The sequence below is a fragment of the Coturnix japonica genome, chromosome 14 (genome assembly GCF_001577835.2).
Source record: "Coturnix japonica isolate 7356 chromosome 14, Coturnix japonica 2.1, whole genome shotgun sequence".
NCBI classification, from domain to species: Eukaryota; Metazoa; Chordata; class Aves; order Galliformes; family Phasianidae; genus Coturnix; species Coturnix japonica.
Window position 1 is genome coordinate 990411 of NC_029529.1, and position 12264 is coordinate 1002674.

Below are 12264 nucleotides of genomic sequence, written 5' to 3' on the forward strand. Positions count from 1 at the left end.
AAAAAAAAAAAAAAAAAAAAAAAAGAAGCACTTGCAAACAGAATAGAAGAAAAAGTTTTAAACCAGAGGTATGATTTAAGGCACACGCACAGAATTCTCAAAGGCATGAGCTTCCTATTTGCATGCCATGGAACTGTTGCGTGTAAGAGGTCATCTTGAAGAGCAGTTAAATCACTTAATTTTTATTTTTAAGAAGTGTTCAGGATTAGCGGCTGTTGGCTGTGAGGGCTGCAGGAGGTGGGTACGTGTGCAGTGCATGGATTCAGCATCCCAGCTGCCCTTTGCTGGCCGAAGGCCCAAAGCAGGAATTCAGACATCTTCCCCAGCACCACCTCTAATGTGTGCAGTCACTGTTAAACACAGGAATTTAAGGCTGCAGAAGAATTCTAAGAAGTGCAAGAAAATGTGATGCATTTTTATTTAGCGAGAACTAAATAATTCTCCTCATTTTCTCCTTATAAAAAGGAGATTCCCCAAGAATGTCTGTGTTAACCTGGGAGGCAGAAGGCATCAGTAAATAGCTTGTAATAAAGCATGGAGTGTGCCCCGGTGGTGCAGTGGTTAAGGACGCCGCCTTGCAACACTGGGGCCCGGAGTTCGAATCCCCCCTGTGGCGCAAGTGGTAGAAGTGCCGCTCTGCTACACAGAGGCTCGAATCCCGAGGGCTGGACTCGATGATCTCTAAGGTCCCTTCCAACCCGCATGAAACTATGTCAGCATGTAATTTATTTTCGTATGTTAAGAGTGCTAAATAATTGAGCTTTTTGTGAAGACTAGTCCTTCTTTAGTGCAGATTAATCACAATAGGTAATAAAACTCTTTGATTTATTTTGCAGAATGTCTTGCTGCTCTATTATGCACAGTGGTGTGGATTCTGTGCTTCTCTTAATCATATCTTTATTCAGCTTGCTCGGCTTTTGCCTCCAGATCATTTCACTGTGGCAAGGTAAAAAAAGATTCTAATTTAGTCTCTCTTAAATAATGCAAGTTCTTTGAGATAATTGGCCTAAAAATATTTACTTTCTTTCTGTTTCATTTCTCTTTGAATCCATTCTCTTACTTCCCTCTGCCTAAATTTGATACTTTTCAGTCTCACTGTAGTGTTTCTGCAGTTCAGTTAAAATTAATTTTCAAATAGAGCCATTATTCTCAGAGCACCTGATTTTGGAAAGGGAACCAATATGGCAGATGGCAGCAGAAAAACATTTTTAACTTCCTCTGATTATTTGAAGTAAAGAATGGAATCGTACAGTACTGTATTTTGAGGAATTGATATATAGAGATTATATATATACATGCATTTATATAACACATAGGTATGATACATGTATTGTCTAGCACGCTGTTTAACATGGTCAAGGTTTTAGTGCAACTGAAATGTTCTTATGGATGTATTCTCCAATACACGGTTGCCTGCAGCTCTTCTCTCTTAGTGTCCTTACTTCATTCTGACTGAATTTCCTTGAGGGAGCAGCAGCAGATATATGGGCACAAACAATTGAAAGCTAGAGTTAGCACTTGTTTATAATTGTTGCTTTATTCCCATAGATAAAATGCTGCTCTCAGATCTATATCCATTCTCTTCCTGACTTTGAAGTTCTATCATTTGGTCCATCACTTCTGTTTCAGTGTTCCTGAAACCCACTATGTGCTTTTCTGGTTGTTTTTTTTTCTTTTCTTTCTAGTAGAATTGTAACAATTTATAATCAAAAATGACTGAAGAAAGCAAAATAAAACCATAGCAAGCAATTGAACAGCCGTTTCATTAATTAAACTTGTGTTCTTTTCTATGTAGAGCTTTAGGAAAAAGTAAGTCTTAAAGTATCTGTATTTCCCTCTTTGTAATCTCTCAAGTGACTTTTCATGTGTTTTCTTAACAGAATTGATAGCACTCAAAATGATCTTCCTTGGGAATTCATGACAGATCGTCTCCCAACCATTTTATTTTTTCCTCATCACAGGTAATACAATTCTTTTCCCTCCTGTATTTTTTTTGACTTTCACTAAGCTATAATAACCCTATGGTCCATATGTCTCAGTATGCTGATAGTGTGGGCCTTAAGGATGAAATGGCACAAAAAGGTCTTTGAATTATACTAAAGCACTGGTAAAGCAGGTTTTGGAGCAGTAGAACAATTTGTGGTAGGTGAAGCTTCCTCTGGTACCTGTCGTCCTGCTGCTGCTACATAGTCCCATGTTTCTGTTTTGTCACAGATGCTTATTTTGTCTTGGCCTGTTTTACAAACCATCTCTCAACAGACTCACTTCACAGCTTTTAGTGAGTTTGGGTTTGTAACTTGCTACGTGGTTTCTTAAGTAGTTTCACAGTGGAACTGTACCTGCAGATTTCTTTTCTGCTTTTCCTTTTTTTTCCTTTCTAGCATGTTTTATTTTTGCTACATCTAGGTAATGAAATCAGGCTTTGACAGTACATGTATTAGCACTAGAATGATTACGTGCTATTTTAGATGTAAAGGTGCTTTCTGTGAAGGCTGATTGTGCAGCTCTTTGTGCATTTGCCATGGGGCTGTTTTTACAGATTATCTGGCCTGCTCAGTTTTTTCTTCATGCTGCTACTGCTTTGGTTTGGTTTTCATTGCAAATAGCCTTTTTGCTTTCGATGTGTGCTATGTGTTCTGTGGTTTTGATTTAGGAAAAAAAAAAAAGGATAATGACATAGTAAAACATTACTGTTGTGCAATGAGTCGATTTTGTCTTAGCACAGGCTATCTTTTCCAAAATGTCATGAACCATTAAATTTGGATGTAAGCTGCTTGTCAACTGAGAAACTGCTGCTGCTAATTACAGAATTAACTTGGCTGATCACCAGGACTGCAGGAGAAGAAAAAACACATGCACATGTCTGCCAAAAATAGCTTAATTTTGTTGAACACAAGCCTTATCTGGCCCCAGTTCTTGAGTTATTGAATAAAGCATGTCATCTTTCTACAATAAGTAGTTCTCAACAAACAAACACGTTTGCATCCCCTGTGACAGCGATGAATTGGATTCCAGAGAAAACATTTTTGAGGCAGCTATGTTTGATAACTTAGAAAACCTCCCCTCTCCTCAGTGCACAGTCATACTGTCTCACAGGGACATGTGAGTTGTGTGGGGGCTGGGTTGTGCAGAGCAGCTGCAGAACTTGAAGCATTAGACATTGACTTCTGTACTTCAGAATAATCATAGAATCATAGAATGGCCTGGGTTGAAAAGGACTGCAATGACCATCTCGTTTCAACCCCCTGCTATGTGCAAAGTTGCCAGCCACCACACCAGGCTGCCCAGAGCCACATCCAGCCTGGATAATCTTTTGGGCTTATCCTGTGTCCTCTTCCTGACTTACGTAATTCAGCTGGAAGATGCACATGGTCAAAGACAGAGAATGTCTCAGTATTCGACAGTTGAAGGTTGTGGGTGTCTTCCATGGTTTGTAGCTGTGAGGAGCTGGTAGTGGAGCAGCTTGGACTCTTGTCAGGAGGTTGAGTAATAGTATCCAGTTACACAAAGTGATGGACCTCCTTGTCATAAAATGGGATTGGTAGTATTTACAGCTGTACGTTGAGCCATACATGAGGTAAAAAGAAACAACCCCAAACCAACTAACTGGTCATGAGTAGTTTGCTTTCTTGATTACCTAAGCACCACAAAGACAAAGTAGTATGAGGAAGAGGTAGAAAGGCTTCTTAGCAGCAAGAGGGACAGACAAGCAGCTACTGTTTGAAAGCAAACTATTTTCCTGCTTCTTGAGAAGCTCTTCTGCTACTGGAGCATGTTAGGCTACTACTGCTGGGTGAACAGGTACAGACTCAGAGTAGTTACCTCGGTTGTACTGAGCTGGATTTAACTGCTAACAGCACGTATAGAATTTGGAGTGCTGTAGAGTTTTCCTTCAACTCAACCATAGTCATGCTACTACATGCAATGCAGGGTTCTCAGACAAATATCTTGAATGTGGATTAAGAGTAAAATCTGTTTCTTAAAACAACAAGATCTTGTCAGATAAATACTGATCCAGTGCAGAGACACTGGCAGCACACAGACTGGAATACGGGAGAAACAGTTTATGAAATACTCCGTGCTATATCTTCATTATACACCTTTAGGTTTCTCTTAACTGTGTTATTAGCCAAGATACCATGTTTGAGTTGGGCAGCAGATACTTATTTATCACTGCTTCCATACCTTTATATCTTCTGCTAACATGATATGTCTTTTCAGGAAGGATAAAAGTGTGAAGTTCCCAGAAGACTTTCCAGTTAGCCTTCCTCATCTTCTTAAATTTATTTTACATCACTCAAGTCTTTCTTCATCAGAGCCCTGCACCAAAGAATGCCTCCATAAAGAGACAGTTTTACAGCAAGGACACATCGCCCACTTGGAGAAAGAAATTCAGAAATTAAGATCAGAAATTAGGGCCCTACATCGAGCCCACGAGTCCCTTGAGGCACAGCTTTCCGAAGCTAGAAGAGAAGAACATCGACTACAGCAGCAGAAGCACACACTGGAAAAGCAGCACAAGACTCTGCAGCTCCACAGCCAGCAGTTACAGGCAACATACGATCAGAAGAATCGGGAATTACTAGAAATGGCTGAAAAGCTTCAAGAACTGGCTGACGCATCAGAAAACCTCCTTAAGGAGAATGCATTACTAAGAATCTTGGTCGCATCGAGGGAAGGAAAGCTACAGAGCAAAGATGAATCTAAAGAAGCCCTTCAGTCAGAGCACACAGTTGCTGATGACAGCAGTTTATTAGTTTCAACAGCTCTTATCACAGAGGAAAAAAGGATTGATCACGTTGATACTGCAGCAACAGAACACAGTAGTGAAAATAGGACAGAATAAGTGCTTACATGGAGTCATGATGCTGTACTGAGTAGGTATTTATGCAGATTTTACTGAAATCCATTGTAAATAAAGACTTCTTCCCCATTATCTAGAAAAAGAAAATCAAATGGAATATTTTTGTATACTTGAACAACTTATTAGCTACCCCATTCTAAAGCGAAGAGGAGGAGTATGGAAAACTTTCTGCACTTTACTATTGCACTAATTTGCAAACACCTATCCATTTAAAATTAAAGATGCTGATGTTTAGGGGCAGCAGTACAAAGCATCTCTATGGACCAATTATTTTTCCACTAGCTTTCTCTAACAGCTGCTAGAAGAAAAGTTAGACCTTTAATTTACACTTCTCCATACATTTCTGAAATGCTTACTGCGTTGTTTGCAGAATTAAAATGAAATACTTCATCCCTGTAATCAGTGAACTTGAATGGACAAACTACTTTATTCAAGAACTTCAGCACTTTGTATCACTTTTGTATACCAGTTACCTGACTGTCTTGAAATCTGCAAGAGCCATGTGTGAACTGTTACCTAGTGAAGCAAAACTAAAGAAAAATCTTACTGAATTAATCCTTTTCTCCTTGCTTCTTAGGATTTCTATACTACACACAGCAAGGTGTATGGGTCTGGCTACATGTATGCCAGTCTCCTGCCACTGACACCTTAAGAAGCATGTACCAGGGCAAGGGCAGCTGTATCCCACTGTATTCTAAAAGCAACTGCAAGAGCTTCTCCCTACGCCAGTATTCTTTTCTGATTCAAATTCTAGCCTTTAGTGAAAGAAGTCAAAAGAAGCACTAAAAATGCAATACAACATCTTACTCTGGAAGGAAGGGACTAGACTTTATTCTGACAACGCCATTATTGTCCCGCTAAGTCAGTTTTACTTGGTTATTTCACATGTACAAGCAGCAACAATCACTTCTTGGTGAGCTTAAAAAAAACGACAACAACAAAAAACAAGTTGGACTTGATTATTTGTAGTATATTTTATCCTAGGCAGTTAACTGTTTGAAAATGAAATTAGGCACAAGGATGCTTGAGAGCCTAATGGTTCTAGGGTAGGTAAGCAGGCCTTGATTGCTTAGCTTTGTCCCTTTCCCAAGTATTTGAGGTTAGAACTCCCTATTTGACACATCTTTTTACAGTTTCAATAGTTGAACTATAGCATAGAACAGGAAATGCAAACATCTCCTTGCTTGTTAGTACTTTCAGTTGCTAGCTTGAAGACTGCAAACAAACCAGAAATCTTTCTCCCTATCAGCATCATTTCTCATAGAAGAGACTGAAACATATCTTGTGGAGTTAAACTAAGAGTCATTTACAAGATACATGAACTGAATTCTGTAGCTGTTTGTCTTAGTCTAAAATGCCTTTTACATCAAGCTATTAATACCTTGATTACATATACCCAAGCTGCTCATTACATGGAGGTCCTAGGAAAAATTCATTAGTTGCATTTATGCTAGTTTTAATAAGTAAAAACTACTGTGGTTTCAGCATGCAGATACACAGAAGAGAAAAAACCTGCTCTACTGCCACTTTCACATTGCTGGAAACCTTCTGGACCACCCCAAGGGTTTGGTGACCATCATTAGTTCCCAGGTCAGAATCCATCAAAATGGCAGTTTCCTTGCAGTTGCAAAGTCTGTTCTAGCAACCAAAAGCTTAACCCATACCTAGCTGCAACTAAAGGATGTTATTTCCTTTTGTGAAGCTCCTATGTTTCTTTCCTCAGCATATTATTGTAGGGTTTTGAACTTTTGGCTGTGCACTCAGAAATTAATAGCAGAAGCAAGTTTTAACCACACATCTGGTTTTGAAGATCAGGATTCCCATCTACAGCTGTGGTTCAGGTGTCCTCCCCTTGTGTTATGTACAGTTGCATTATGCTATTCTCATATGCTGTGAATGCAAAGCAAAAAGCTTCTGGCAGCCTATTTACAGTTCACAGCTGTAAAGTAAGTAGTTCATATTACAGTAGTAGTTCCATCAAAATAGGCTCAGCTGAACATTCAAGTAACAAAAAAGTGCTGTTAGTTTCTTTGCACCAAGATACCCTTGCATCCATTGCCAGCAATGGACTTCATGCCAGATGAGTCAGCTCCTGTTGTGGAGGAAGATGTATCTACAATTGATGCAGAGAGCAACTACTCAGTGTGTGCAGTTGCAGACTATGCTTAAAAGTCTCACCAACGTGTTTTCTGATGCATATTGTGCATGTGGCCAAGTTCTTCACAGTATAGAGATTCTGCTGGTTACACACATCATAGCTGTAGTCTGTGTGTTGCTCCAGGTTAGCTATGTACATCTGTGCCATTTGGAGTTAGCTTAGCTTTCCTCTCTACGCAAGGTCCTTTAGCAGAGTACTGCACCAGAAGAAAGGGCTCTTTGGTTTCTCCTTCGCCCACGATGCTTTCTTCATCTTCAGACTGGCTGAATCTCTGCAGCCGCAGGTAACACCAGCAGCCTAGAATCAAGGCACCAAGAGCTGCGATAGCAATCAAAATAACGATAACAGTCACCACTCCTGTGGTGGGGCTGTGATCCATAATAGACATGGTTCCTATTTCAGATTGTCCAGCTTCTTAGAGACTCTTCTGCCTGCATCAGGCTTCACTGTATTTTCAGGCTCCTGCAGTGGAAAAAAATAGACATTGAATGAGACTGTGCTGTTTTGCTATATTCAGCAACATATACGGTTGGTACCTTTGTGACTCACACAAGTCGCCTGCACGAGAAGCTTGAGGTGCTGAATGTGCCCATACTTGTCTTAAGGTATTTCTTCGCAAGCTGCCTCTGAATTCAGAAGTTTTTATAGCAAACTACAGCAAATGGAAGCTAGACTTATTTCAGCTCTTGATCTGCTTTCCAGATGGACAACCTCAACCTGTTAAGGAGCAACTGCTTTTACTGAGAGGTTGAGACAAGATGCAGATGTACCTTAGGATGAAGTAACTCTGAGACATGACAGTCCATTAACAAGTTTTAATTGTGGCCCAAGTTAAGCAAGTCACAAACACTGAAGTCACTAGGCACAGTTGAGCAAGCTGACCACTCACATCAAGGCTACACCTAGATCTGCATAGCAAAGGTGTTGTTCCCCCAGTAATGGAAGCTATACAGTTCAGTGTGGAGAGATTTCAGACTCTTCAGTACAAATACTAAAGCATAGTGGAGAAGAAGCAGGTGAAGCCAGAGTTATTGAAGACTCCAGTAAATCACTAAGGGGAAGATTATTATTACAAGCTTCTGCTCTTCCCTTAGTTGCTTCCAAACAGCAGAAGCAAGGTAGGGTTTAGAACTGGTGATGTTCCCAGCCCTGGAAGCCGCTGCAGCCAGCAGTTTGCTTTAATCATGCCAAGTATACAAGCTTGGCAGATGCAGTTTTCCCCAGTTAAAAACAAACAGAACAAAAACAGCTGTACCACATACAGTCAACAGCAGAGCTGCGTGCCCAGCACAGCCAGACAGGTGCATGGTTTGTCATCTTTGTTTTGCAGTGTTATGAACTCTGCTTATTCAATACAGGATGAACAGCTGGGGGTGACTCAGGGTGGCTCTTAGGGAGTTCATTTTCACCAACCTGAAGAGCTCCTTTAAGACAACCTAGGTGTTAATAACTGAAGATAAGAACGGAAGCTTGCAGGACTTGTCTTTGAGGTTCTCCTGTGCTTTGACGTGGCAAGGTACAAGGTGTCAGAAGGTGGAAAACCAGGACCTACAGGATGCATAATACCAATTCAACTTCGTTAAGCAACTCATAGTCCAGTCCGGAGTGTACATGACCACAGTCAGACCCCTCTGAAAGCTTTTCCTTTGCCAAATCTACAGATCTACCCTTTCCCAGCTCCCTGCTTTTTTAAGTTCCATCAGAAGAGTCGGATCCTCTGAACCTTTTTTTAGCTCTGGGACAGAGAAGGGTACAACCTGCTCTGGATGCATTACCCAAGCAAGTTTCCTTTCTCTATGGATCAGGAGACTGATCTCCCATTAATAATGCCAGGAAAATCAGGGTGCATCAAGCAGCTCACTCTAGCTTCTACCCAGGAAATCCCTGCTACTTTTGCACCACACTATAGTTGATACAGGAGTTACAGGGGAAAACCAGCTTACAAGCCTTTGAAAAAATGACTGCACGGACATCCACCTTTTAGGAAAGAGACAGATAAAATTCAAGGTCCTTTTCCTCAAATCACTTCAACTCTCAGATGTAAAAGCAGTCATTCTTTCTATGTGCAGATCCTCTTCTCCTTCATGCTTGAGGAGATGGGCACCAGCATCCTTCCTAAGTCAGCTGTTAAGACCCTGCACAGCTCTGTAATAGCACAGACAGCTCCTGCTGAAAGGCACCAAGCAGGACAGCAGCAGTATTGTATCAGCTGGTTGCTTTATTCAAACAAATGCAGCATTCCAGGACAAACTTCAGTGTCACCATTAAGTCTTGCTGCTGTTTCTCAGGCTTTTAAGTGAACAGCTCTCCTGCTAAAAGCTATTAATTCTGTCTGCTGGGTGGCACATGACACTGTAATTACACCAGTAGGAACCCCCAGAGAGCCCTTCGGTGTCTGTTGTGCTACAGATGCAGAACTCCAGCCTCACTCTCCACTTCCAAAGAAGCTGCGGGACCGCGGCTGCTCTGTGAGCTCCGGCTTAACTCTTTGTGCTAAAGCCAAATCGCACCCAGTCCCGGCCTGAGGCTGTTTTAGAAGCGAGGGGCTGTTCGGTGGAAACCTTCAGCGCAAGCCTCCGCTCCCCCACAACCCTTATTGCACTTGTGATGAGGAATAAACGAGCAGGCGAGAGAGCTAGAAAGGTCTTCCTGCGTCTAACTCACAGCTGATAGCGCTCCAGCAGCACCGGACCCAGAAGTGACGCCCATAGCGGCGCGCAGCTTCCACGGGAGGCGTGACACTGCCTGGCGTTTAACCAAGAGCCGCCGTTAAAGCTTTGCGCTGCGGTTAACGCTTCGCAGAAGAGATGCGGAGGGCAGGGCTGGGCCGCGAGTCTCACCGCCGCAGACACGCGATCTCAGCAGCGCGCAGCAGCACAGCACAGCACAGAAGAGCAGAGCACAGCACAGCAGAGCAGAGCACAGCACAGCAGAGCAGAGCACAACACAGCACAGCACAGCAGCACAGCAGAGCAGAGCAGAGCAGAGCAGCTGGGTGCTCTCCTGCAGCATCGCGCTATGGGGAGCGCCCCGCACACAGCTGGACGCGGCGCTGGGCTCCCGGGGCTGCGCCGGCTCGAGAGGCGCTACCCGGCACGGCGGGGCGGCTCCACGGAACGGAGCGGGGCCGCAGCCCGCCGTGCCGTGCCATGCCGTGCTCTGCCATGCCGTGCCGTGCCATGCCGTGCTCTGCCATGCCGTGCCGTGCCGTGCTCTGCCATGCCATGCCGTGCTCTGCCATGCCGTGCCGTGCCATGCCGTGCTCTGCCATGCCGTGCCATGCCGTGCTCTGCCATGCCGTGCCATGCCATGCCGTGCTCTGCCATGCCGTGCCCTGCCATGCCGTGCCATGCCGTGCCGTGCCATGCTCTGCCATGCCGCCGCTCGGTTCCCACTGCATTACAAAACTAACAGCGCTCAGTCTGCCGCTCCAATGTTACTACGCAGGCATTGGAGGCAGCTCTTCAGACACATGCCGGTTTTATAACGGCTCCGCCCGGCCCCGCGGCCGTCCCGCTCCGAGCAGCGCACACCTCCCGACGCCGCTCCCACTGCGGAGCCCGGGGCACATAGTGCCGCTCCTTCCCCGGCCGCTCCACAGCCGCACACCGGCAGCGCAGCGCAGCGCAGTGCAGTGCAGTGCAGTGCAGAGCAGGCCGGCAGCCCGCAGCACAGCCCGGCCCGACGGTAGGCGGGCCGCCCCGGCCGTACGGGCACGGACACAAAGAGCGGCTCGGCAGCTCCCGGGAGGGCCGGGGAACGGCCTTGGTGCGGGACGGAGCCCGCACGTCTCTCCTGCCGCCGCCGCGGGGCTTCGCCCACCGCCCGAACGGACCGGGCCCCGCCGCAACCACCCGCCCCGGCCGTAGCCCGGCGCTCACCGTCCGTCACAGCTCCGCTCCGCTCCGACGCCACGGCGGGCGCGACAGCCGCCTCACAGCGGGGCCGGGCGGGGCCATGAGGCGCCCAATCCGCACCCGGCGCTGCCGGCTGACGGGAGGGGCGGCGCTGCGTGGAGGGGCGGGCCGGGCCGTCGTGTCGGGGCGCTGCGCTCGCCGTCTTCGGCCCCTTCCGGAGCTCCGCGGCCATGTCCGCCGTGTTGCTCGGCGCTGCCGAGGTGCGGGCCCGGCAGAGGCGTCTCCTTGTCCCTTTGTCCCCTCCTCGCCTCGTAGCGGCACGTGAGGGCCGTGCGGACCCGCTGTGCTCGGTGCGGCCTTTGCCGGGAGCGCCTCGGGTAGCTCGGCCTGCGGTCCCGAGCGACCCAGCTCAGGGTCTCGCGGTGGTTCCGCTGGTACCGGCTGTTACCGGCGGAGGAGAACAGAGACGACCCCCGCTTGTCAGGCCCGGTTACAGGAGGGTGGACAGGCTGCAGCAGGGCTCACGGCCTTCATGTTCAATGCAATTGCGACAGCTGGCTGGTGGGAGCAGTCTGGTGGGAGCCATGGGGACCATGGTGGGAGCAGTGGGAGCTGGCTGGTGGGAGCAGCCTCATGGAGCTCCTCTGGATAACTCGGAACCTTTTTGCTCTTGAGGTGTTTTTAGTGGTGGTTCCATAACCCGTGTTTAGTGAATGAGCCCCAGAAAAACTCTGAAAATCAGGGTTTCTGATCTCCCTTCATAGATGTTTCCTGGAGGATCTCAAAGAACTTCCTTGCTGTCCTTGCCATCCCCGTTCCAGCAGAGATGCAGCCGTACAGCATTCATCTGTTCAAACAACTTCTTACCGAGAACACTGGCTGTCACACTCTTCCATTTTCATTCTGCTGTTTTCACACACTGATTTGTTTCTGCACTCGCAGCCCTTTCAGTTCTCTGGGCCGCTCTTATGGTAATGCTTTTACAAGTTTGGAGCTCTCTTGAAACTGAATCCCTACAAACAGTTCAGAATGGAAGTGCTGCTCATTCCAAAACATGCCGTGCAGCTGATCCCTGCAAACAGAAACCCAGTGATAGTGTTTGCTGCTGTGCTCAGTGATTGGAGCTGCCAAGTGTCAGTGGAGCAGATAGGGGTGATTTATAGGCAAAATGGTCTTCGAGTGCTGTGAACAAAGGAGCTGGGAATGGTCTGGAAAACTGAACCCCAGGTGGTCCATCTGTTCAAGCAGCTCCGGGCTGTCCCTGGTGGCTCTACTCACTCCCACACACCTGATAGTGAGTTCTGCTGGGCAAAGTGCTTTGATGCTCCGGATCCTGGAAGATGCACAGCTCACGAAACTGAGGTGTGAAGATTGCATCACAACGG

At 46.0% G+C, this 12264-nt stretch overlaps 2 protein-coding genes across 7 annotated transcripts in view; one reads left to right on the forward strand and one right to left on the reverse strand.

The window, feature by feature from the left end:
• The window catches only part of TXNDC11 (thioredoxin domain containing 11), a 20278-nt gene extending 14863 nt beyond the window's left edge, over positions 1 to 5415 (forward strand). For all 3 annotated transcript variants that reach the window (XM_015876480.1, XM_015876481.1, XM_032447735.1), the window contains 3 exons: positions 837 to 946; positions 1881 to 1961; positions 4222 to 5415. In XM_015876480.1, coding sequence (XP_015731966.1) covers positions 837 to 946; positions 1881 to 1961; positions 4222 to 4846 — 816 coding nt within the window. In that variant the 3' untranslated portion in view covers positions 4847 to 5415. The remainder of the gene's footprint in view (positions 1 to 836; positions 947 to 1880; positions 1962 to 4221) is intronic.
• A 256-nt stretch (positions 5416 to 5671) lies between these two features.
• Positions 5672 to 11239, reverse strand: SNN (stannin). 4 transcript variants are annotated; one of them, XM_015876483.2, is made up of 3 exons: positions 10904 to 10969; positions 8436 to 8570; positions 5672 to 7484 (listed from the first exon to the last, which is right to left on the reverse strand). In XM_015876483.2, the coding sequence occupies exon 3, from the start codon at positions 7408 to 7410 to the stop codon at positions 7147 to 7149; it is 264 nt and encodes an 87-aa protein (XP_015731969.1). In that variant the 5' UTR covers positions 7411 to 7484; positions 8436 to 8570; positions 10904 to 10969; the 3' UTR covers positions 5672 to 7146. The 4 variants fall into 4 exon arrangements, with proteins under 4 accessions (XP_015731969.1, XP_015731968.1, XP_015731970.1 ...); XM_015876482.2 differs by lacking the exon at positions 8436 to 8570 and having other exon boundaries at positions 10904 to 11029; XM_015876484.2 differs by lacking the exons at positions 8436 to 8570; positions 10904 to 10969 and adding an exon at positions 9687 to 9916.
• Positions 11240 to 12264: the final 1025 nt, after the last annotated feature.